This window comes from Piliocolobus tephrosceles, chromosome 17, assembly GCF_002776525.5.
Source record: "Piliocolobus tephrosceles isolate RC106 chromosome 17, ASM277652v3, whole genome shotgun sequence".
Lineage (NCBI taxonomy): Eukaryota > Metazoa > Chordata > Mammalia > Primates > Cercopithecidae > Piliocolobus > Piliocolobus tephrosceles.
In genome coordinates this window covers 33307089-33333158 of record NC_045450.1, presented here as the reverse complement: position 1 = coordinate 33333158, position 26070 = coordinate 33307089, and the positions used below count along the sequence as shown (strand labels likewise).

General features: G+C 46.6%; 1 protein-coding gene across 1 annotated transcript in view; it reads left to right on the top strand.

The window, feature by feature from the left end:
- N4BP1 (NEDD4 binding protein 1) overlaps positions 1 to 16979 on the top strand; it is a 68272-nt gene extending 51293 nt beyond the window's left edge. The window contains exons 3-7 of the mRNA XM_023189612.2: positions 5724 to 5854; positions 7921 to 8017; positions 11280 to 11387; positions 13165 to 13272; positions 16214 to 16979. Coding sequence (XP_023045380.1) covers positions 5724 to 5854; positions 7921 to 8017; positions 11280 to 11387; positions 13165 to 13272; positions 16214 to 16571 — 802 coding nt within the window. The 3' untranslated portion in view covers positions 16572 to 16979. The remainder of the gene's footprint in view (positions 1 to 5723; positions 5855 to 7920; positions 8018 to 11279; positions 11388 to 13164; positions 13273 to 16213) is intronic.
- Positions 16980 to 26070: the final 9091 nt, after the last annotated feature.

The following is a 26070-nucleotide window of genomic DNA, read 5'->3' as shown; positions in this document are numbered from 1 at the left end:
ATTCAAGGTCTGGCATTTTAAGTAGCTACAATTCAATAAACAGGGCACCTGGACATGGAATGAGGAAGAAGTTGCCAAATCTTAAAAATATTTTTCTGAATTGCCGAATGTTTGTGTAACTTCTTTTTTGGGAGTTCTGAGAGACCAGTTAATGCCCTGAGTTTTTAAGAATACCTATTAGGATTGAAAAATAAATGTTATTTTTGAAATACATGTTTATAGTATATTTGTAATTGTTTGGTTTGTAAATTTTTTTATTAGGATTTTCAGATACACAAGATAATGAATTCCCATGGGTTCCTCACCCACCTTCAATAATTACCAGCTCATGATCAGTCTTGTTTCATCCTAGCCCTTACCTCTTCCTTCCACCCCTATTATTTTGAAGGAAATCTCAGCTATATGTTCATAAATATTTTAATATGTATTTTTTAAAATATAAGGATTATTCTGCTTTTTATTATTTGAATGAATTGTCGATGCTGTGTTTTGCTGTCAAAAAGAAAATGCCATCATTTCAGATGTTAAAATTTGAAGACAGGCAGCAAAAATATGCAGTATGTTTACCTTCATTTCCAAATCATGTTTATTGTCATTTCACTTTGGGTTTTTTTGGCAGCCCTATTAGGGGAAACCCAGCAAATGACCCGCAGCTGCATAGCGATATCTAAGCAAAAATGTCAACTTCAGTCACCCACACCCCAAGCCCGGAACAAGTTCTTCATTGTTATGATTTCTTGAGCCAACTGGTGACACAAAATTTAGGTCACAATTGTGAGCAATTCTCATCCTCTTTCACTTTTCTGTATGTGGAAGGATTTTCCAAATAGGAAATGCAAGTTAACATAGAATGAGCAGTGATCCTGATGCTTTTTAAAAACCTTTTGGGGTAGTTAACAGGCATATTTCTCAGCAGGGTCACTGTTGGAATTTAGAGTGGTGTTACCTATCTGTGACAGGATGTTTTGCAAATCTAGTCCCTCCCACTTTGCTTATAATATCCTTCCCCAGTCATTGTGACACCCCAAACGCCCTCCCACATGTTTCCTAATGCCCTGAGTACAGTATCATCTCTTTTGAAAACTACCAATTATTATACTAAGAGAAAGCTGCAAGCTTTCTTTTTTTTTTTTTTTTTTTTTTTTTTGGAAAACTGATTGTTTTGGGAGGATTTACATTTTCTTTGGATGCACAGACGTCTGTATTTAAAGGCAATACTTTAACAAATGAATGTGTTATTTTAAGGAGACAGACTTGTACTTAATTTGATGTATTGTTCTGAAAATGTCAGTAATTAAGATTTCCCCATATTCTAGGAAGAAACTGCATAATGGGTATAGAGTTTTATTTTGGAATGACAAACATTTTGGAACTAGGTGTAAGTGGTGGTTGCACGGCATTGTGAACGTAGTAAATGTCATTGAATTTTAGTCATGTGAATTTTACCTCAGTTTTTTTTGGAAGTTGGAAAAAAATCAGCCCGTATTTTAAATCAGTTGCTTCAATGTTAAGTGTGAATTAACTTTGACTAGATGCCATGAAGAAACTGATTTGTGTTTCTTCTGTTCAATGAATTACCTCTGATACCCATAGTCCCTGACACACAGTAGGAACTCATTAAAAACTTGTTGATGAATTAAAGGCAAATTAGAATTTTTCTTTTTTTAAGAGGTGAAGTCTCACTATTTTGCCCAGGCTGGACTCGAACTCCTGGATTCGGCCAATCTTTCCTAGTAGCTGAAGCTATAGGCATGCCTTACCATGCCCAGTTTAGGATTTCTTTTAGTGGCTTTCTACTACCCATTTGTAACTTCATGGTTACTATTCCAGTGGCCAGTTTAGATTTTTCACTGAGACCATATATTTAATGCAACAAATATTTGGGATTTTAAAGTCGAAACACCCATTATTATGTGTCAGGCACTGTATTTTTAAAAATGCAGCCTTCACACCAATTGTGAGGCAAAAGTTGTAATTTATACAACATGAAGTGGCTTAAAAATGTTTTCCAGGGTTACATAGATAGAGATTTGGACCCATAATATCTTTCCCCAGAGCTGCTGTATACCCTGTCTCCTCCAGCAGAAGTTAAGGTTGGAATTTTCAGGCCAAGGCATCATTGGATACTTAAGTCTTGGGTTGCACAGCACTGCTAACTAAAGCTTACTGATTTGACCCAAGTAGTTGGGGAAGTACTTATTTGATTCCTTAAGCAATAGGATCTGTTGGTGTGGGCCACACCCTAAAGCAGCCTAGGCCCACCCTTCAATGTATTTTTGTAAAGCCTTTGGTCATTTTCCTATCCAGAATGAGGTCTGCAGCCCATACCACCTGTGAAAACCTCCACAGTACCCTGTTTAATGCTGCCAATTTTGTATATCTTGTTCTTGCCCCCTCGTCACCATGAATGAGTCAAATGATGAGTAAGTGGAAATTGTTTTGTTATGTATGGCTAGACAGCACAGTAGTGGCCAAGAAACATTTGGGCTCTGTCAGCCTGAAACTTCAGCATGAGAACCCCTGACATATGGGGTGATAGTTTTCCATGTAGATGAGGTTTGCCCCCTTCCTTTGCCAGAATTATGTATTTTAACCTTTTTGTTTTCATACTAGTCTTTTCCATATTAGGGTTCCATAAAAAGAAATTTTTCCTGGGTAACTCAGAAAGGACTTTCCGCTGTCTCCACACTGCCCTGTCCGGTGCTATGGCTGCTATGAGTTTTTATCAGCTGTATGTCACCCATCTCTCCTCTGCTTTGGACACTTTTAGTCTCCAGCATTCTATAATAAAGCAAACAACCAGATGATATAATCTTTAACCAATTATATGGAAACAGACATTTAAATCTCTTGATGGCCTGCACACCAGGCCTCCCAGACTTAATAACTGTTCATTCTGTATTTGGAGCTGGGAGCCCCAGAGCTTTGGCCTTTCCATAAGTAGCAAGCTGTTATTATATATATATATACTTTGCCTCTGGGTCAAAATAGACCTTTGGTCTGGGTTTACCTGTCAACTTGCTACTCTGGTTTGATTGCAGAGAGGCTAGGAGACAGTGATGAGTAAGCACATGCCTGCTCAGGGTATAGGACTTGAAGTAGGATGAGCGGTCCTTAATGGACCCTCTGTATTATTTTGAGGACAATAATTTGGCTCCACTTAATTTTTTGTCGTTGTAGTTTTATTTTTTGGGTAAATCTGTATGTTCTCCACCAGAATTTTGAACCTCTGTTTTAATTCCATTCCTGAGATTTTTTTAGAGTATCAAAAGTGATATGATCTTATCACTGAGAATAACATTTTGGAATTTAGTTGAGAGCTGATGTTTCTAGAAACTCCATTTGTTCCCCCTCTAGACTTGTAAGGAGTCCAGGGTAGCAGAATTCATCGGTCTGCATTTCCACCCTTGTTACGTAGTGACCCAGTGGAATTGAACTGGGTACTCCTCCTCTATCCAGTTCCTCCTCTTGCTGTCACCAGAAGCTATTAAGGAAAAGAGGGAGAGTAGGTAGCACACATTTGTATCTGTCAAGTAATCAGGGAGCCACCTTAAAAACCTTTTCAGTGCAGTTCTCTCAAGGATTATCCTTTTGCGGACTAAATATACATATTTCTTGGTTTTTCTAAGAACCAGCAGGTTGTTCTGTTGTGGATTTTCAAATTAGGGCTGTGGTTGACGTTAACTCTAGGCATGTCCCTGCTGTTAAGCAATTAGAGTGATGGATGATTTATAATTTTTGAAAGGTTAAAAAAGGCCCCCCTAAAGAACCACCCCCAGTCTTTTTTCTAGTTAAAAATGTCACTTTGCTACCTTCTTGTCATATTTGAATGCCTTTAGATAAACAAAGCACTCCTGAATTATCAAGATTGGGTTTGTTTATTTACATATATTTTCTGGGGTAAGAGCCTCGGAAATATTTATGGTTCGCTGAAAAAGAAATAGCCTTTAAAAAGAGGAGTCTGTGAGTAGCTCTTCTGAATCTCACAGAGCATTAGATGTTCGTGAAGTGTCCAGCCTCTTCCTGCTCTCAAGGAACGCACATGCAGGTGAGGTCGTGGAAAAGGCAGGTGTGAGGAAGTCGGAGTCTAATCCAGCTCATTCCCCTGGCTGTGCAACCCAGGCAGGCTGCTCCTTCCCTAGTGACTTCTTTTTCTAACAGGCGTCTAAATGCCATTCTATCTCTGTGATTCTGGTGCACCATACAGGGTTGGAATTCAGAAGAGGAAGGAGGCTGAGGGAGGCCCTGTGTCTAGCAATAGCTTCATAGAAGAAGAGGGGCCAGAATTCAGCGCATTCAGTCCTGAGGGCATTTGAAGAAGGAGCAAGGAAAGGTGCAAGAGCATCGCACATATAGAAAGCAACACAAGGAAAGGCTCAGAGACCAGGAGGGGTGAGATGGCAAGACCTGGTCAAAACCAAGAGGGTTGTTGCATGGTAGTGGGAGGGTCACTTAGCCAGATCCTTTCTGACGAGTCAGACGAGGAGGGGTCCTGGAAGCCAGGCAGCATTCGTGTAGGAGTGCCTTTGAAGGCCCTGAGCAGAATCAAAGGCCTCAGGCTGCATTTAAAAGTTAGTTTTCACTGGAATTTTCAGGGTAGGTTGGAATTAGGAGAGCCGGGGTTTAACTCAAGACACATATGCCCATCATGGCAGGACTTGCAAGTGAAGTATTTCTACAAAGCAATTTTGGCATGCAGCATTAGATGTGGAGAGAAGACAGGACTGAAGATGCAAGGAGTATTGTCGCTGCAATCTAAGTGACCATTGAAGCAGTGAACATAGATTATGCTAATTTCATCAATTACAGCATCACTGTTTAAGATTTCAGTCTTTTTTTCTTTGTAATACCCATGAGTAGACAAATTACCACCTGCAGAATTTTAAACTTTTAACTTTTTTATCTCCACTTTTAATTAACTGCTGGAGCGTAAATTTTAAGTACTTTCTTCCTTTCCATTGAAATGTGTTATGGATGGAGGGGTTGGCATTTTTTAATCCTCTATACTAAGGATTGTAAAGTATGGGCCAAATCAGGCCCGCCACCTGTTTTTGTAAATGTGGAACACAGCCACACACATTCACTTACAGCTGTTTGTGACTGTTTTCACACGCAGAGTTGGGCGGTATGACAGAGACTGTGTGACTCTTAACAGAAAAAGCGTTCTGACCTGTGTTCTCTACTGTTCATTGTTGTTGTTTTTTCTTTCTTTCTTTCTTTATTTTTACCTTTTTTCCCTGCTTTCTGCTTTCTTAAAATAGCCTTTCATAGCCCCTCCATAAGTTTCATTTGAGTCTTGCCCTCAACATGTTTCTCGTAAGCTGTAAACTGAGTAAATATAGCCATTCCCTGAAAAGAGTGGGGCCCTCCTGGGACAGGACACAGCAGCATCTTTGGAGGTTGCAGGGGTTATGACCGTGTCACATCTTTGTCCCTTTCTTCTGTCACAGGGAACAAGTATTACCATGGAGCTCACTGCCTTCTGTCACAACAGCACACCCAGTTAGATTAACAAAATGCGAGAAAAATCCTATGACACTATTAAGAGTTCTGTCCCCTACAGTGGGTTCCATCCTAACTTTATGAACTAAATGCCAAAAATGTAAGAGTATTAAAAGAAACTTTGTTATTGTTTGTTGTATGTGTATGTTAACTTTTCATGGTGAAACTGTGCTTTAAACAGAAATAAATTTTATTTATTTTCTTTACTCTGTTATTTCTAGCCACGGTCTGAAAAAGTTCTTTTCTTGTCGTGGAATTGCAATTGCTGTTGAATATTTTTGGAAGCTTGGCAACAGAAACATCACTGTATTTGTCCCTCAGTGGAGAACAAGGCGTGATCCTAATGTCACAGGTGAGGCAGATTTTTTCAGATTTCTAGTGAAATGTTTAATGAGTCAGCTTATAATTACAACACATGCTGTTTAGAATAGAGCTGTGTGCCATGGGCAGCAGCTTTAAAAATAAAATTGTAAATCTATCACACCTAGCAAAACATCAATTGAAGAGAGTGCCACGGCATCAGAAATACTAGGGGGTAGGATGGAAAGTTAACATAGTTATTTATGCAGGAAATTATGTTAAGAGTTCATTATATAGCACATGTTTTCTTTTTACTTTCTAAAAAATGTCTTTATTAGGCTGGGTTTCTGACTGTTTAGATAGTATTTTTGAAGTCACTTCATAAATTTGGCCCCTTCAAGTTATGTCTTTTTAACAGTCTATTTAATGGCTTAATATAAATCATTTCTGTTAAACATGAAGTACTCTGGCTGACCTGCAGGCCACACACGAAAGATTTGAACTTACTATGAATCATGAAATGTTCCAGAGAAACTTCAGGTTGTTTGTGTCATAGGTCATGATAGGAGGATAGGTGAAAGGGGTGTGTCAGGCAACTTAACTCATCAGAGTGCCTGGAAAAATAAAGTAGATTGTGGGGAGGGAGGGTGAGTGAGTACAGGACTTGCCCAGCACATTAAACAGGAAGTGAAATTTAGTCACTTAGTGGGGCAGAAATGGTCAAACCACACAGTTCCCAAGTATTCCCAACTTCCCCCATTTTGAAGATCATATTCATCTTAACAGAGGGTACATAAGGAATGAAGCAGATCCACTCATTTTGTTATTTTTGCAATTGGATCCCTGAAGGAGTCTCTCTCTTTTTTTTTTTTTTTTTTTTTCCTGAGATGGAGTCTCGCTCTGTCACCCAGGCTGGAGTGCAATGGCACGATCTCGGCTCACTGCAACCTTCACCTCTTGGGTTCAAGCGATTCTTCTGCTTCAGTCTCCCAAGCAGCTGGGACTACAGACACGCACCACCACGCCCGGCTAATTTTTGTATTTTTAGTAGAGATGGGGTTTCATCATATTGGCCAGGCTGGTCTTGAACTCATGACCTTGTGATCCACCCACCTTGGCCTCCCAAAGTGCTGGGATTACAGGCATGAGCCACCACACCCTGCCAAAGGAGTCTCTTAATGCTTACGTGCTCTGCATTGCTTAAGTCAGTGGTGAGTACCATTGTAGGGAATGCAAGTGTGGGAACCTCAGACCCTGAGTTTTTAGCTGCTTTTGCCCATTACTGGTTTTCTGAAGTGTAGCTTTGACCCTCCATTCTCCACTGTCACCACCCACCCCCCATGAAAACCGGCAAATATTTGTATGGACACCTTTGAGAAGTTGGACAGGAGGCCAGTAGGAGGAGGCTTCAACAGACTCTTGACGTAAGGATCTTTCTTGGGATTGGGGTAGAACCATTTGTCCCTCCTATCCCTAGATCTGTCCTAGTCCCACCCCTACCCTCTCTCAGAGTCTCCTATCATCCCTCTCTTTGTCCTCTATTTCTTATAGTATAGCTCTGAAAGAGTTTTTGATGGTAGGCTTCATTAAATACCCAGGCTGGAGTGCAGCAGTGCAATCTCAGCTCACTGCAACGTCTGCCTCCCGGGTTCAAGCGATTCTCCTGCCTCAGCCTCCTGAGTAACTGGGATTACAGGCACGAGCCACCATGCCTGGCTAATTTTATATTTTTAGTAGAGATGGGGTTTCATCATGTTGGCCAGTCTGGTCTCGAACTCCTGAGCTCAAGTAATCCACCTGCCTCAGCCTCCCAAAGTGCTGGAATTACAGGCGTGAGCCACCATGCCTGGCCTACTCTTCTTAAGAAGCAAATAAGTTTAATCTTTTTATGTTTAAAAAATAACTGAAGCTAGTTCATATGTTGTTTTTGCCTTAGTATGGGTCTTGCTTGTTTTTTTTTTTTTGTTTTTTCCTCCTAGTGAGTTAGTAAAACTGAGTCAATAGAAAAAAGGTTTTCTACAGCTCTCCAAGTGAAACATTTGAGTGTACTTACATTTCTTGATACATTTGGGAAGATAGCCCTTTTCTGAACGTATATTCAACTTATTCCACGAACAGAACAGCACTTCTTAACCCAGCTCCAGGAGCTCGGAATATTATCTTTAACTCCTGCCCGGATGGTCTTTGGAGAAAGAATTGCTTCTCATGATGACAGGTATGAAAGGCCATTCTCCTTCCTAAGGTTGGAGTGGGGTGGTGAGGAGCCAGCCACCTGCTCTGCTGAACAGGTCCACACTTTTAGAGGACCTGCTTGATGCGGGAGGTTTAATATTTGTGGTCATTAAGGTGATATGCTCAGTGATATTTGCTACATAGTTTTTAGAAACATCACAAAAGAAATTGTTTTTGTGTTTTAGTAAAACATGGCTGAAAATCTGTAAGTAAAAGCAGATATTGTAGTCTCTGGTTGGTAGGTGCTTAAAGTAATGTTTGTCTTGTCTTAGTGTGGCAGGCTTGAAAATGGTTTCAAATATTAACTCGTTCACTCTACTTTTGATCAGTGACTTAGCCTATTATCGTAATGCCTGGGTCCTCAGGGTTTCTTCTACGTCACAGACATGTCTCAACTGACCCTACTGTGATAGGAGTAAGCTGCATTTCTTTTCTTTTTTTTTTTTTCTTGAGATGGAGTCTCACTCTGTCGCGCAGGCTGGAGTGCGGTGGCACAATCTCAGCTCACTGCAACCTCTGCCTCCTGGGTTCAAGCGATTCTCTTGCCTCAACCTCCCAAGTAGCTGGGATTACAGGTACGCACCACCATGCCCAGCTAATTTTTGTATTTTTGGTTTAGCAGGTTGCAGTGAGACGGGGTTTTTCCATGTTGGCCAGGGTGGTCTTGAACTCCTGAACCTCAGGTGATCTGCCCACCTTGGCCTCCCAAAGTGCTGGGATTATAGGTGTGAGCCACCACACCCAGCCTATAAGCCTCCATTTCTTAGCTTGGCATATAACTCAGGAAGCAGGTACTAGTGCATCTGAGTCACCAAGATTTCGTCTGTGCCTTTTAAATATTTTGTTTTGTTTTTGAGATAGAGTTTCACTGTGTCACCCACGCTAGTGTGCAATGGCACAATCTCAGCTCATTGCAACCTCCACCTCCCAGGATCAGGCCATTCTCCTGCCTTAGCTTCCCAAGTAGCTGGGATTACAGGCATGCACCACCACGCCTGGCTAATTTTTGTATTTTTAGTAGAGATAAGGTTTCACTATGTTGGTAAGGCTGGTCTCAAACTCCTGACCTCAGGTGATCCACCCATCTCAGCCTCCCAAAGTGCTGGGATTACAGGCATGAACCACTGTGCCTGGCCCTTTTTAAATTTTTTCTAAAAACTTTATTGAGCACTAACCAAATCTGATACACCGAGGTAGGTTCTGGGGACACACATGATTCAGATGCACCTCCTGTCCTCAAGAATTTTGAGAAGACGTGCATAAGTAACAGAAGGGAGTTTTGCTGTGGTTGAGTAAGAGAAGGTTCCAGACTTAACCAATGGAAATAGGACTAGTTTTTAAAATCCTTCTCATGGTATGAAATTAGTAGCAGGTCTACTAATATTTGGGAACCTAGTGGTAGCTGTTTATTCTTTTCTCTCCTGCATTTGCCCTGTTTAGTTTCATCTGGCTTATAGCACTGACAGCACCCCTGGTGTTTTTGTCTGTGTTCCACCAAAACACCACTCCATTGAAGATAGTGTTTAGCTTGTGACCCAAGCTAGTGAATGATAGTCAAATGGGTAAGAGATGAAAAGAGGGCCTGGGGAGAGAGATGGGGGGCTTGGGACCACAGCAGACATACATTCATTCACCAGAAGGACCTTCTCATTGACAGTCCCTTGCCCTGCACCAGGCTAGTATGCAAGACCAGATCTGATGGGTGAGAATCAGGTGGCATGGAAGAGCCAAAAGAGGATACCATATGTGGGTGCCTGGGGGATAGGTGAGAAGTACTAGAAGGTGGAATGGAAGGACACTTCCTGCCCAGCCCTGTGACACAGGCAGGGACCCTGCAGGGTTCAGGTCCTCTAACACAGTAGCTTCATTCTCACACCAGCAGGGTTGGAACACACACACAAGTATGCAGACTAAGCTCTAGTTTGGCTGATACGGCTCTTTGGGTTTTTAGAGGACATGCATATATGTTCTCATTCATAGTACATGAACTCAGAAGCCTTACTGCCTATTTTTGTTAGTGGCAAACATTACCACTTACAGCTCATGCCAGTTAGAAATCATTAGTAAAATATTATGTAATAAAGCCAAAGAACTAAATCATATTTAATTTCCAAGGTTTTCTAAGATCTCTGAAACTAATGAAGTTTTTTAAATCCCCGTTAAGTACTCATCACTGCTAGTAAAAGCAGTTGTCTGTACCTTTAATTCCAGTGAGTCCCTTAATTTATTTTTTATTATCTTGGTCTACATATCCTTAGACAAATGTGGTCACCCTAACTTATGAGATAAAATTCACATTATCCTCACAGATCTCTTATTAAGAGGGTCTGAGCATGAATAATCAGCAGTGAAATGGAAGTCTTCTTTACTGCTTCATCCTTTCCCTTTTTTATCACCAGGTATCCTGTCATACCTTCCATTTGAGTGAATCTATAACTTAGGCTAAACAAAATGGCATTTCTAGATACCTCTTTTTAAATCAGAGCAGTGTGAACCTGTGATTTTTTTTTTTTTTGGAAACACTCTCGTTCTGTTGCCCAGGCTAGAGTGTAGTGGCACGATCTTGGCTCACTGTGACCTCCACCTGCTTGGGCCCAGCTGATCCTCCACCTCAGCCTTCTGAGTAGCTGGGACTACAGGGAACACCTGGCTATTTTTTGTATTTTTTTTTTGTAGAGAGGGGTTTCACCATGTTGCCCAGACTGGTCTCAAACTCCTGGGCTTGAATGATCCACCCACCTCAACCTCCCAAAGTGTTGGGATTATAGGCGTGCGCCACCACACTCGGCTTGAACCTATAAATTTTTAAAAAGAAAAGAGAATTGTAAGGCTGATTGTACTAAGCAGCTAATCTTAGAACCAGAATACTGTTGCTCAGTAACTTAAATCTGAATAATGATTTCACAGGCTTGTCAGCTCTCATTCTCTGCTCTGGTCTTCATGTATTCTTATAAACACTGTTTACTGATAATACAACTTTTGAATAAATTATAGTGTAGATCACTTAACAAAAGAAATTGTATGAAAGACAATCTATTTTATAATCACACTAATAATTTTAGAGATATTCACCATTCTGATTGATCTTCAGTTGATAGGGGCTAAACTTTTCTGTGGCCTAGCCTTGGTTAAATTCTTTGATGGTTTTCCTATGAAGAGGAAGTTTTCTCTTATTTTCTTATAACATGGCTTCTCTGAGCCAAGGATGCCTGTTGCTCATTTTAAACTCTCTTATATTACCATAGGTTTCTACTACACTTAGCGGACAAAACTGGTGGTATAATTGTGACAAATGATAATTTCAGAGAATTTGTGAATGAGTCAGTCTCTTGGAGAGAAATTATTACAAAAAGGTAATATTTTCTTCTTTGTCTGTGGTCAGAAAAGTTTTGTTTTGTTTTTAATTGTTTGTTTCTGTGTGCATTTTGTTTGTTTTGTTTTCTATATTCCTTGGCCCCACAGAAGGCAATATAAGGGACCAAAGTATCATAAGACTGTGCTGTACTCCCTTTCCTAGGTGACTGGCCCCTCCAGGTAAGCAGGGGCCCGGCGCACAGCAGCAGAGCTGGTAGTGATGAGTGTGGACATGCTCTGCTCTCACTACAGCCTTCTAGGGCATCAGAGTTTTCCTGCATGAAGCAGGAGGCACAGTTAAGTGTGATGGAGCACAAATGGCTTCCTAGTTTACTCAGCTGTGAAGTGAAAGGGTGAACTTCATGGCAGCTGGGATTCCAGCTCTGAAGTGCTGTGATTCCAGCAAGAGGAAAGGACCAAAAGCAATGTGTGCTGACTGGGCTTTCACTTCTTCATGGTCTGGAGAGAATATTTCCACTTTTTAATATCTGATGCTTTTCTGGAGGTTTTTACAGTCATAGTTTAATCATCTATATTGAAAACATCTTTAGATATCCAAAATAAAACAGAGTTACATCAAGAGTTTAGCATTCACTGCTGTTTTTCATTTGTAATAAAACTATGAAGGTGTCCACTGCTGAAAAATGCCCTAAGATGAGTGGGCACTGGCTGCTAGGACTTTTTGTTAACAACTATCACCTGACCAGTTATTTAAAATAGAAAGCAAGAGGCTGTGATAGTGCCAGGGATAAGGCACATAGGCCAGACATCTTAAAATATAAAGTGAACATACCTCATGCTAAGTATAACTAATATATAGTAAAACTCGCAATATAGCTAGGATAACTAGATATTTATCCCTGTTGGGGTTTCACAGTTGTACCTTGCCTGGTATTTGTATTTTCCTAAATTATTAGAAGATTTTAGAAAAAGATTCTGTTATGAAAGCCCAGGTGAGAGTTAATTACTGTATGTGTTTTGACACCTGTGCTGTTAAAAAGCTGTTGTTGATAGCTGAACTGAGAATGAGAATCGGTCTTTGACCTTCTGGGCACAGTTAATGAGCCACTAATCTTGTAGGGCATGTTTCTGTTGGACCTCTGCCTGGGCTCATTGTCAGTATTTACTGACACTCATCCATGTATGCATGGAGGGTTTAAATGCAGTCAAGACTGGTGTTCTCCAGCCAAGCTGTTGCTTTCAGCATTCGCAAAAACAAGGCAGAAAGGAGACCCAGACAACAAGCACAAGCACTTGGACTTTTAAAATTATTTTATTTTCTGTTTTCCCTGATAATGATAAATAGTGGTCTAAAGACCTCAGATTTCCTTTATTCATATATCGTTTTCCTTTTTAAAAATATTATTTTCAGTGGGTTTGCTTATGGACACATTTATTACCAGTTTTATTCAAAAAATTAAACCTTCATTCAGCATTTGTGTCCTAAGCTGACAGTCTTTAAATCTTATTTTTCAAAGTTATATTGACAGTTATATTAGAAGAAGCGGCTTCCTAAGCCCAGTACAAATCTGCAAGTCTTGATGAGAAATTTGAGGGCCAGCTGATAAAATGTTCTGACTCTATTGTATTTATGTCCAAAACAGACATTAAAAGGGTTTCACTTGGTTGTTTTCCCCGCTTTTAGGCAGTTGAGCAGTCTTAGGGTTTGTAGGCTGACCTGACCGTTGCTTTGGCATTGGGTGGCTGCTTTGGGATCCTTTAGGCCCTGGGCAGTGAGGACCCTGTTTCTCAGCCTCATGGTGTTCTGTGTTGTAGGCTGCTGCAGTACACGTTCGTAGGGGACATATTTATGGTTCCTGATGATCCTCTGGGAAGAAGTGGACCTCGATTAGAGGAGTTTCTTCAGAAGGAAGTCTGTCTTAGGTATTTCCTTTTTCAGATTGTCTTATATTAAAACGTCTGTTTCAACTCTTTGTGCTTTAGTGCAAGTGCTGTCTTTATCGACTAAAAATGGCATTTAAAAATTATTATTATTATTATTATTATTATTATTATTATTATTATTATTTTGACACAAGGCCTTGCTCTCTCACCCAGGCTGGAACGCAGTGGCATGATTTCGGCTCACTGCAACCTTTGCCCCGCCGGGCTTCAGCGATCCTCCCACCTTAGCCCCGCGAGTAGCTGGGACCACAGGCGCATATCACCACGCCCAGCTCTTTTTTTGTGTTTTTAGTAGAGACAGGGTCTTACCATGTTGCCCAGGCTGATCTGAAACTCTGAGCTCAAGGAATCCGCCTTCCTCAGCCTCCCAAAGTGTTGGGATTGTAGGCATGAGCCACCATACCTGGCCAAAAATAATTTTTTAAGCCTTAAATTTAGTGCTGGTTTCATCTATTTGGAAGCTAATGTAGCAAGCATCCCAGATTTTCAACTGTAGTCCTTTCAGTTTTCATCCTAGGAAAAGACAGAAGCCAAACTTTTTTTGTGGGTTTATTTTTATTGATTTTTTTTTTTTTTTTTTTTTTTTTTTTTTTGTGATGGAATTTCACTCTTGTGGCCCAGGTTGGAGTGCAATGGCGTGATCTTGGCTCACTGCAACCTCTGCCTCCCAGGTTCAAGTAATTCTCCTGCCTCAGCCTCCCGAGTAGCTGGGATTACAGGTGCACGCCACCACGCCTGGCTAATTTTTTGTATTTTTAGCAGAAATGGGGTTTTGCCATGTTAGCCAGGCTGGTCTCAAACTCCTGACCTCAGGTGATCCACCCACCTCAGCCTCCTAAAGTGATGGCATTACAGGCGTGAGCCACCTCATCCAGCCTTTTTGTGGGTTTAAAAAGACAAAGCCAGGGCCGGGTGTTGTGGCTTATGCCTATAATCCCATCACTTTGTGAGGCCAAGGCAGGTAGATCACTTCAGGTCAGGAGTTCAAGACCATCCTGGCTAATATGGTGAAACCATGGCTCTACTAAAAATGCAAAAATTAGCTGGGTGTGGTGGTGCATGCCTATAATCCCAGCTACTCGGGAGGCTGAGGCAGAAGAATCACTTGAACCCAGGAGGCAGAGGTTGCAGTGAGCCAAGATCACGCCACTATACTACAGCCTGGATTACAGAGCAAGACTCTATCTCAAAAACAAGCAAGGAAACAAACGAAAAAACAAAGCTGTTTTTCCAAGCTGGTGGTCACTTACTGGCAAATACTACTTAGGTTCATCATGTATGTGTGAGAGCTCTCCCTCTGAACCATGAGTGCCTAATGGGCTCATTTTGTATGTGTGAGTGTGTTTTTACATTCATTTTCTAAAGTCATTTGCTTTGAACATGTTATGCTTATATTAATTACTTACTGCTCAGGAATCACTGCCTGGGGGAACTGACCATTACTTTCTACCTTCACTGAATGGAAAAGCCAGTATTCCATATTTATCTGAAAATGATTTGGTAGTTTAGGTTTTCTTTGTTGTAGTTTGGATTTGTTTTGTTTTTAGGACACCTTGTTAGTGGTTGTTTCTGTTTTCAGAATTCTTAGGTAACAGACATTAACCAAAGATGCCTGTGAACCTAACAGGCAGATCATATGACCCCATGACTGATGTTTACTCTTTAAAAACTAAACCAGACTGCACTTCTGTGCATTCCCAACTGGTATTTGCATGGGGGTGTGATGGGGGGGTCTGAGCTGAGAGGAAGACACACAGCTCTCTCAGCATTTTTAGGCAGTAACACTTTCCAGCCGATCTTTTCCATTTGTAGCAGGAACCATTGGGAGTTGTAGGTTTGGATTCAGTGATAGGTGGTGATGGGTTTTTTTTTTTACATGGTGGTCTGTTCTACCTAGGAGACCACTACAATTTCAGCTCCCTGGTCTTGTGAATCATTTCTCTTTTGAGCCTTTGGGTTTTATGATACAGATGAGGACTTAATTCCCAAACGTCATGCTTCTCTACCCACATGAAGAGAATGGCAGCCATTTTCCACACCTGGTACGCTCATCAGTCCATCTCGTTTTCCTTCCCCACATCTGAACTTGGAAATCCCCTGCTGGGCTTCAGGCCCAAGGCCCGTGTGTGAGTATCAGTCACGTCTGCGGGTCACAGTTACCAGAAGGAGAGTCCTCTGCCTCCTCCCACTCCTTGAGCAACCTGGCACGGGGTCTGTCCTGCCTGCCTGCCTTTTCACTCTCACCTGGTGGCTTTTTGTAGAGCTGCTCACAAATTGGTTAAGAAGTTGAGAATCACTTCCATCACAGAGGGGCTGTTGAAGTTGAGCTTTTGAAGTTGGGGAAACTTCAGTTAGCCTCATTTCTCGCCTGCAGGTTGAGTCCAGTGGGAGGCTTTTGAGTGATACAGATGCCCTCCCTGTACACACATACTCGTACACACCCATGTACATACAAGTGTGGGCACCCACCCACACCTCATCTAGACTGAGTCGGTGGGGACTGCCAGTCTCCTCAAAAGGAGTCTCTTCTAATTTCTGTTAACCAGGGTCCTGCACAAAATCAAAATCTTGAGAAGAGTAAGACCCTGTCAAACCTTTTGAAAGCTCCCAAGGGCACCCTGGTTAGAGCCAAACAGCTGGATGGGGTCAGTCCTCACAGCAGAAGACCTGGGAGGGCGGTGCTTCCTCACGGAGCGCACTCATTCCCTCTCACACCTTGAGATGGCATCAGTGGAATCCCCGCAGGCTCCTCTGTGGGCAGCTGATGGTCACCACCTCCACCTCAGTCTTGCATCCTGTCTTTGGAAGCCAGGGAGTGGCATCCTGAGCCTCAAGGCCTGCCGCAGCTACCTTCTAAAATATCTCCATGATTTTTTATTTACTTATAACCCAACTCACCAGGACTTGCTTCCATTCACAGAGATATGCAGCCCCTACTCAGTGCCCTGCCAAATGTGGGCATGTTTGACCCCAGCTTCAGAGTCCCTGGCACCCAGGCAGCCAGCACCAGCCACCAGCCTCCGACCCGGATTCAGGGAGCCCCTTCAAGTCACTGGCTCCCTCAGCAGCCCCACTTCCCACTGCTGCCAACCCTCCCCAATCTCCAGCAGAACCTGCCCATGCCAGCTCAGCGATCTTCTGCAGAAACCAACGAGCTGCGGGAAGCCCTTCTGAAGATCTTCCCTGACTCAGAGCAAAGACTGAAAATAGACCAGATCCTGGTGGCCCACCCATACATGAAAGATCTAAACGCGCTCTCTGCCATGGTGTTGGATTGAAGATTGTGCCGAGAAGCTTGCGCTCAGGGCTGGCTGATCAAACTCAAGCTCACACCTGTACCTGATGGGAATGTGAAGAAACTTATTTCCCGGTGTAAACGCAGTTGTATAGAAAAAAAATGTTTTGTGTATAAATCTGGGTTTTCAAAACCAGCTTTTTTCTATATATAAATTATGCTGCTATTACAGATTTAACATTTTCTGTTAAAGGAAAGTCTACATTTTCTGCCTGTTCAGAACTGTTTAATAGCAGTTACTCTTGAGTGTATTTACCTTTTTATGTTTTTTAAACTATTTTCCTTAAAGCCGAAAATATTGACAAATGGATACGGTTAGCCTTTATAAATAAATAAATAAAAAAAAAGAGTTGCTTTCTTAAGCAACTTAAGCAAGACCTCTTAAAGTATATTTTCTTGAGATGAATATGTCCCGTCACTACCATGAAGTGTGCTCACCCTTCCAGCCTCGCCCCGGAGTCAGAGTGGGTCAGAGTTGGTTTGTTCTGCAGTCTTTGGTTGGAGCATTGTGAAAGTGGACCCGCGGTGCCACTAGATGGCACTTGGTGCCTAGCCGTGGTGAATGACCAGGGCGAAGTTAGACTCACAGGATACCAGGGCTAGAAGATACTGTGGAGGCCATGGAGTCCCACCCTTCTTCCCCTTCCACCCTGCGCAAAAGGGGACAGCCCAGTGTGCACGCCGTCCGGCCATACCCATAACCACAGCCGCAGCTGAGGAGTGCAGGCAGGCAGCAGGCTCCCCAGCCAGGGCTTGACACGCTCACAGGCTAAGGCCTCCACACACCTGGCCTGGCTCCGGAAGTCACTTCTTAGCTTCTGAACACCATAGCGGGTTGTGAGGAAGTTTAATAAAGAGCCTGGTCACTGGCCATCTTGTGTCCGCAACTGCAGAAGACGCCCTGATGTGGAATTTGTACTGCTCTGCCAAAAAATGGTTTTCTACTCTCAAAAATGACCCAAGCCAATAAATAGCATTAGTAGCTTCTGTTGGGGGCAGGGAGTGGGGGGGCCAGAGCCCCTGTATTTATTTTCCCTGTGTTCGTCTCTCTAGTGTCCTCCTAAACAGCCTTTCCTGTGAGTCTTTTTCAGAATTGATATCTTAATATTGTCTGTTCTAGGTGTTGCCCAAATTCAGTGTCAGTGAAGTTCTTTTCCTGGGCAATCTTAACATCTTTACTCTTAACTGTCTGGACCTTCAAAGGGCTTTGTATTTTACACCTGCGCCCCCAGGCTGCTCATAGTCGGCTTCCTGCCTGTCCGTAGATCATGTCTCTCCTGGGCCTAAGGAGCGGAGGCTGAGGAGTCAGTGCTGGTTTGTTCATGGTGAGGGGACTGGGGGGCATCCAGAGTGCTACCTCCAGGCCTGCTTATTGGTTTTGTTTGATCGCTGCATCCTTCAAGGGATGAATCCAGAGCTCTCCATGAGGCCAGGCTTGTCCTTCAATCATGTTTCCTCTCAGATGCGTCCGTGATGCCTCCTGATGTGGAACTGGTTGTTCGTTGTTTGGGCCGGTGGCCAAGTCACCCAGCTGTGGAAGCAGAGGTAGAAGACAAGGCCAGCCAGGAGGGCGACTTCAGTCACAGCTCCCATGCCTCAGCTTTGCACCTGTTTTCAAAAGCACAACTGAGGTATGTGGACTGGGGCTGTCTTGCCGTGACTCTGGCCTTCTGGCTCACAGTTCGGTCCAGCAGTCTGGCTGACCCACTATTTCTCCCCTGCTTCAGAGAGGAAACCCAGGAGACGCCCTGACCGCCAGACTCAGTCTCCACCCATGCTGGCTGGTGCTGGCTAGGCTGAGGGGGTCACCACTTCTCCCGGCTCTAGAAGCTATTTGACCCTTGACGTTTGAGTTCTGTAAGTCTTTCTGTTCTGACTATTGCTTCGGAGAGATAGGCCTGTCCCCTTTCCCTTTCTTGGCTGTGGGAAGGAAGGAAGAGCAAAGTGCTCATTGGTTCCCTTCATCGGTGACAGCATGAGACGGAATTCATCATTCCTTCCGAAACCCCTCAGGTTTAGTTAAATTTAATATTTAAAAACCCAAATTATCAAACCATTAAAAACTCATTACTGGTTCTCAGCCTTCTCCAGTACTAGCCTCAGTGTGGCTGCTGCGTATCTGTAGCCTGTCTACCTCCTGCAGCGGGGCCGCCCGCCGCTTCCCTGTCTACTGCTCAGGCTCTCCCACTGCGTGGCATCCATGTAAAGTAGCTGGCAGGAGAGAGGTGTCACCCTCATTCAACAGGCGAGATGTCTGTTGCTCAGAGAGGTTGTCCTGAGGGGCTGGGTGATTCCCTGGCCCACATTCTTCCCGAGGCTGCAGGCCACTGTCTTCGGGAGTAAAAGAGCCTTGTCTGACCTTAATGCAAGCAGTCTGTTTGAACCCCTGTAGGCTGCATTCAGGAGACAGAAGGTGTCTGGGCCATCCTGGATGGCCGGTCAGCATTGCTAGGCAGGCTCGGCTATGTGGCTGGGACTCAGGCCTGGGTGGCTTTTGAGACCAGTGAAGGGAGAGCCGGCCTCCTGCCCATGCAGGCTTGTGGCACGGCTGGGATATGAGGGAGGACTCAGATCTACACACAGAAATGCCTCTTTTCCCTGCCCTCCCCCAGCTCCCACCTGCCTCCCACACCTCAGTTGTGGCTGCCCGTGGGACCGTCCCTCAACCCCTTTCCTCGCACCTCCTCGTCTTCACCCAGTTCCTGCAGTGTCTCTGACCCATGCCCCCCGCCTCCTGGCTGACTTGCCCAGGCAGTGGCTCTGGCTCACCTCCATCTGTTCATCACCTTCCTCCCCAGTGTTGCCATTTATCTCAGATGTTTCAGATTGAAACAGCCTGATTCCCAGAAGAATCCTCTTCATTCATTACTAGTGCTTCCCCTCACCTCCCACTCTCCACTTCCCAGTTTGCAAATGTGGCTTTCGCCCACCAAGTGAAAGTGGACTGAGAGCAGCCCTTGGGGACAGCCCGGTCGGTGCCTGGCTGCAAGGCCACGCTGGGGCTGTCTTGGTGGCACACATGGCTTGACTGGACTTTCCCTGCTTCCCACCACTTCCCTCACTCCCAGACCTCCCTCATTCTTTTTGTCTCTTCTTTTTGCCTAAAGCCAGCCCTTAACACCCTATTCTTCCTCAGCAAGTGGTTTGCAGACTAGCTAGAAAGTGCAGCTGGTGTTAAGAATGCAGGTTACCGGGCATGACCCAGCAGATGCTTGCCCAGTAGTTCTAGAGAAGGCCCGGGAATCTGCAAATGAGCACATTCCCCAGGCAGTTCCCATGTAGGTGATCCACGGACCACATGTTGAGAAACTGCAGTCAGCCCTAGGGCCACACTGTCCCTGTCCCCACTGTCCCCTCTCTGTAGTGACCTCAGGCTCCGAAGACCTGCAGCCTGCTCTGGGTCCCTCCCTCCTTCCACGCCCACCCTCCGAATGATCCCCTGCTCTGCCCTCGTGCTTGGCTGGCCCCTGCCCGCTACTCCTACTCAAGACACCCAGGGGCCCTAACTGGCCAGCCCCTCCCAGCGCTGTCCTCTGCCATCGAGACACCGCAGTGCAGCCAGATTTACCTTCCAGTAACATACTTCTAGTCACCCCTCCTCCTGCGAAGTGATCTGCAATGGCTGTTTGACCAGAGCACCAAGTTCACACCTCCTGAGCTTGGTGTCTGTGGCTGTCCACCTCCCAGCCATACTTGACTGTCCCCAAACGCTCCCTGTGGCCACACGTTTCCCACGACCTGTGGGCTCCGCAGATGGACCTCTCTCTGCTAGAGATGCCCTTCTCTCAAATGGCTTCCCTCCTGGAAGGACCAGCCTGAGTCTCGTCCCCTTTCCAGTGCTTCTGCCAGAAGCAGCCCCATGATGTTCTGTGACTGCACAGCACTTTGTGTCTTGCTTTGGGCACTTGCCGCTCTGGCTGGTGCTGCCGCTGCTGATTGTGTACTGTGTCTTGCTGCCCTTTCTAGACTGTGAGCTCCTCGCGGGCAGGGACCGCCTGTGTTCTCTGTATTTCCCACGGCGCCTAGCACAGTGCCTTGCACTTGATAGGTGCTCAATAAATGTCTGCTAAACCGAACTGGAGAACAGTGCCTTCTTGACTGCGGCATCTGGCAGCAGGACCAGTAAGAGGCCGGGAATCCACCGCCCTCTGGTGGGACATTGGGGTGGGACTGGGGTCACTCCACTCCCTTCTCCCTCCCCTGCCAGGCTCCAGCACACAGCATCCTGGGCACAAGGATCGGTGAGGGGTACCTGGCGCAGGCTGCATACCAGATGCACTCAGGCTTCCTGGCCAGGGTCGACACCTGGCCCAAGCTACACCAGTCCGAGTCACTCCTGGCTGGAGACTTCCTCTGTGGTGGTGGGAATCGTGGGATGCCAGGCCCAGATCTGTCAGAAGCCATTTTCCACCCTGGGGGAAGCCGACCTGTGGCAGGAAAGAAGCAACGATGTGAGAGAGGTTCCTGGCAGCATGAGCCTCGGGTTCCCATTGTCAGGAAAGCCCTTCCTCAGATGTCGCCACACCCCAGTATTCTCACACACTTCCCTTTTTGCTTAAGCTGGTCATTCCAGTTGGATTTACATCCCTTGAAATCAAGTCTTCAGTAACATGTGTTACTGTCTTTAGCAAGGATTTGCAGATTGTTTAGAAAGGTCCAAAGACGTGCACAAACAGGGCTTCAGGAGTGTCCACCCCAGTCAGAAAATGCTGGAAGAGGCCGACCATTTTGGAGTTGGGTAACTTGAAACTCAGGCCTGAGGCCCCTCAGCAGAGAACTCGGCCTGGCCTTCGAGCTGTTCCCTGCTGCCGTGGCTCTGTGCCCATCCCACTGCCTCTTCAGTCCCCTGACGGCAGTTCTTGTCCCCAGTTCCCTAGTTGGGCAGATGCCAACACTGTTCATTTGGAGTTTGAACTTTCTGTACACTTCAGAAGTGTAAGCATTATTTTATTATGCCTATTTTACAGATGAGGAAACTCAGTAATCATGCTTTCTACTTCAAGGGTGACTTGAGGAATAAACGTGGTACTTAGAACTGTGCCCAACCCAGAGCCCTGCTCGGTGGCTGCTACTGGGGCTCTGATCAGCAGCCCTGCGGACACCTACCTAACTATTCCCCACGCTTCCAGGTCATCCCACACCCCCACCAGCCAGGTCTTATCTCCAAGTGCTGAGCCATCATCCTCCAGGTTCTGAACACACTCCTTTATCCCTGTGGGCCAACAATGAGGGTGCTTAGGTTAGGGCCTACATTTCTTTCAGTGTCTCAGCAGGGCTGTGGGAAGTCCAGCTGTGGTCTAGAGAGGACATTGTTCCTTGAACAAGGCAGGCACTCAGGAGAGTCCCTCGGGTGCCATCACCAGAGAGAGTACCCGGAGGAAGTGGGCACAGCCACTGCCTGCCCGCAGGGTGCTGAGAAAGCTGAGGCCGGCAACCAGTGCTGTGTCCTCACCACCCATGTGTCCAGCAAGCTTCTGTCTCCTTTAATCCTCACCTCACTCCTGAAGTGCTGCTATTATCTCCATTTTGCAGAGGAGGAAACTGAGATACAGAGATGCTTAGGAACTTCCATTTCTTCAGCTAATATGTCCAGGATTTAGGATTTGAATTCCAATGGACCATCCCACCTCCCTGAAAGGCAAAGCTGCCCCAGAGGTGACTCGGCAGCCGGTATGGCGCCTAAGATCCCTCCAACCCTTCAAGGAAAAGAATTGAGGGCCCACGACAGACCTGGGTCAAGGCTGTCAGTCTTCAGGGCACAGGGAGGCTACGGAAGGAAGCTGCCTGTCCACTTCCTGCGTCATGGGCCTGTATCCAGCCCTGTTCCTGCGGAAGGATGCCAAGAGTATATTTTTTTAAAGAAGTTGACCAGTTCTGCAGAAGCTCTGTCAGGAGTGAGGCTATGCATGCATCAGAGCCGCCTTGTGCTTCATTTTGGGAAACACAGATGAGTTGATGTTGATTGGAAACTGAATGTGGCCCTTTTCCCGGCTCAGGTTCCAATCCCCTCCACACCGAGGGTGCCAGGGCTGGGGACATTACTGGGGAAATGGGCTGGGCAGGCAGGGATTTGCCCAGAAACAGAGCAGAAGTACCCACAGCCAGTGCTGGAGCCAAAAGCCCAGAGGCTTAGAGCTTCTTGAACCAGCCCCCTTCCACCCCCTCCTGCGTGGTGGCTTCAGCTCCCAGCGTCCCAGGACTCCAAACCGCAGACTCCAGCCTTTGGGGCTTTCCTTCCCCAGCCCCGAGTCCCCAGGGAGCCCTGCTTGGCCCCACAGCCCGAAACCCAGTCTGGGGTCAGGCCTGGGCAGGCCCTGTCCTCCCCTCCTCCCTGCTTCTAGTGAGAAGAGGAGGCGGCGGCCTCCCCAAAAAAGAATGCGCTTGTCTGCCCGTCTGTCTGGCTCCTGGATCCGTCTAAAGTTTCAGCCACCAAAACAGGCAGCAGGAAGGAGAGGGCCTCCCGCAGCCTGCCCCCAGCAGCTGCGCACACAGACTTGCCCAGGGGACTTCCCCCAAACCAGGGTGTCTCTCGATGCCAGTAGGACCTTCTCCCCTTGCCAGCCCCTCAGGATCCCTGGCACGTCACACCTCCACTCTGAGAAGGGCTGGGAACCCTTACTTCTTCCTGCTGTGTGGCAAAGGGACGTGAGGCCCAGCTGGTGAGGGGTGGGGCCCAAACCCCTCATCCCCTCAGGATGCTGCACCTTCCCAGCCCCTCCGGGTTTCCTCCAGCCCTGATCTTGAGCAGCCACTGCATGCAGGGGACGGTGCCCGGGAAGGGAGAGAACAACCAGAATGGCCCTTTTTCTGAAGGCCTCATGCCCAGTCAGCCTGTGGGGTGAGGGCATCACCTGCTCCTGCACTTACTCTCTGTGACCTCGAGAAAGTTAGGCAGCCTCTCAAGGCCTCAGGCCCTCATCTGCCATGGGCTAGAGCTGCTGCCCTCAGAGCTGGTGGTCTGTGACCCGGTCTGTGCATTGGGATCCCCAGGGGCAGCGCTGCCCAGGCCACACCCCAGACCTGGGAGATCAGAATCTGACATCCATGTTTTCTGGTAATCCCAGGTGACCCGGCATGCCCTCACAATTGCGAACCACCTCCCTACTAAAGAGTAGTTGCAATGGTTGCAACCAGTACTGAATCCTAAGAAATGGGCCTGGCTCCTGGGAGAGTCCTTCCATCCTGAGTCCCGTGGTGAGGAAGGCATCCAGGCCAGTGAGTGTTCCCTAGAATACACGTGGCTCTAGCCAGGATCCCTCAGGGCCTCATCTGACCTTTGATGGTTTTCAAATCCAAGGCCCTGCAGAGGCAGGATGCAGAGTGGGGCACAGAGCAGGGGAGGCCGGGACCCCTCCGGCTCCCTCCTCATTCCTGAGTGCCAGTGGGGCTGGCCATGGCATCGGGTGTTTTTCCCGACCCGGCCTCGCCGTGTGTCCTCACCTCCTGACAGAAGCTGGCTTAATTACATGTGGGGACAACTTCTGCACGAAAGGGAGGAGAGCAGCTAGTACCCACTGAGCTTGCAAGCTTCTTTCCACAAAGCAGCACCTTCATCCTCCCCACCGCACACTCCCTGCAAACCCTGGTCACCATCCCACAGGCACCAGGGGCCTGAGAGCCCAGCAGGGCCGGCCACACTGCTGAGAAGGGAAGGAGGCGGCCACCCAGTGGAGAGCCCTCGTTTCAGTTGCAGTGTGGACAGAGGCCCGGCTGGCTTCGGTTGCCCATGGCCATCAGCTGTTTGGTTAGGCAGGACTGAGTCCTGGTCTTATTCCCACATTTGTTCTTTCCACTGCCTCCCCTGAAGATAAGGGTTTCTTTTCCCTGTAAGCCTTTTCCAGTTGTCTGACACTCCCAGCTTTACCCCCGCCACCTCCCCAGTCTAGGAACTCTGGCTTTGAGGACCACCCAGAGCATCTCACATCTGTAGAGGTGGGGACAGTGAAGCGGGACTGCTGGTCACCCGGTCCCTCCCTCCGAGAACTCTGGCTCTAAGAAGGCACAAGGCATGGCCGGAAGAGGCCCTCGTCCACCATTTGGCCTCTGCGGAGGTGGCATCCATCCCAGACCTTCGAGCACTCCAGCTTATCAGAATTACCATCCCCAGCCCAAACCACCCCTTTGGGGCTTGGAATCCCGGTATCACAGGGACGACCAGGAAAATCTGTCAGGGGCTGGGTCTGGGACCTGAAAACCCACCCTAATGTGAAATGACACACACGGGCCTGGACCCCATCCTTCTCCACAGCCCCTTGCCAGACTGAAGACTCAGGCCACACCGCTTTGTTCTCAGGCATCTCTCACAGGGACCCCCGGTCCCAGCCAGAGCTGCTCAGCATCTTCTCAGTTGAATCTATCTCTACAGCAGCCCAGCAGGGTAGGCAAACATGGTTATCCCACCTCCCAGACGAAGAAACTGAGGCACAGCCGATCGGTGATTAGCAGAGATAAGACTTGAACCCAGGTCTCCACGCTCTGAAAGCAGCACTCTGTCCCTCCACAGAATGGCTCAGGAATCCACAGCTAGGTGGCCATTCATTCATGCCTTGATGTGTACCACTCTCTGTTTATAGCTTCTTCATACTAAATGTCTGCTGGGATGGGCCACTGTGGAGGCCTCGTAGGGCAGGGAAATCAGAGCCTGGAAGTGCAGATGGGGTGGAAGGGAGCTAACTGGGCTGGGGAGAGGTGCTGTGGATAGGAGAGCGCTCGCACAAGGAAACAGCAAATGGAAAGGAAGTTTGCGTGGGGGAGCTTTAGAAGAACTCATAGGTATCTTGGGGCTGGAGAAGTCAGGGAAGAGGGTCTGGCTATATCCTAAGGGATGTGTTCTGCCTCCTCTCCCCAGTGTGGAAGGCCACCTGGGTGCACACTCTCCTCTGGAAAACCCTTCCCAAGCCTATGTTTCTGCACCTTGGAGATGACTCTGGCTCCAACCCTCACTGACTCTCGGAACAAGATGGCAACCTGAGTTTCCAGTTAACCTAGCTCTATTCCTGGGGCATATTAAGGGCGTGGTAGGGTCGAGATGGGGGCTTTCGGTGCATGGACGACTCACTGTTCAGCTGCTCCCCATGTCTGTTCTGGGGGGCTCAGCCTGTCAGTAGCATGAGGTGGCCCAAAGGTCCTGGTACCAGATGATGGGGCTCAGTCTTCCCAAGACTGCTGAGATGAGCCAGCTCCTCTGTAGAACCCACCGTCTGTCTGCACCTCTGGCCTCCATGTGCACCCTCCTTGAAGGGCCAGGACCCAGGGGAAAGTTAGCCCTGCTACCTAAGACTACATAGTTCACAGCCTTCTCTGGGAGCAGGAAAATGCATCTGGTTCCTCTTTGGGGAAAAAAAAAATCAAGTTGTTTTTTTTTTTTTTGTGGGGGGGGCGTTTAATGGAGCACAGTCATTCCTAATCATGACTTAATGTATGTAACTTCTACTCAAGAGGATCCCTTAACTGCCTGGAGTCTCAGTGTCCCCTGTCTGTAC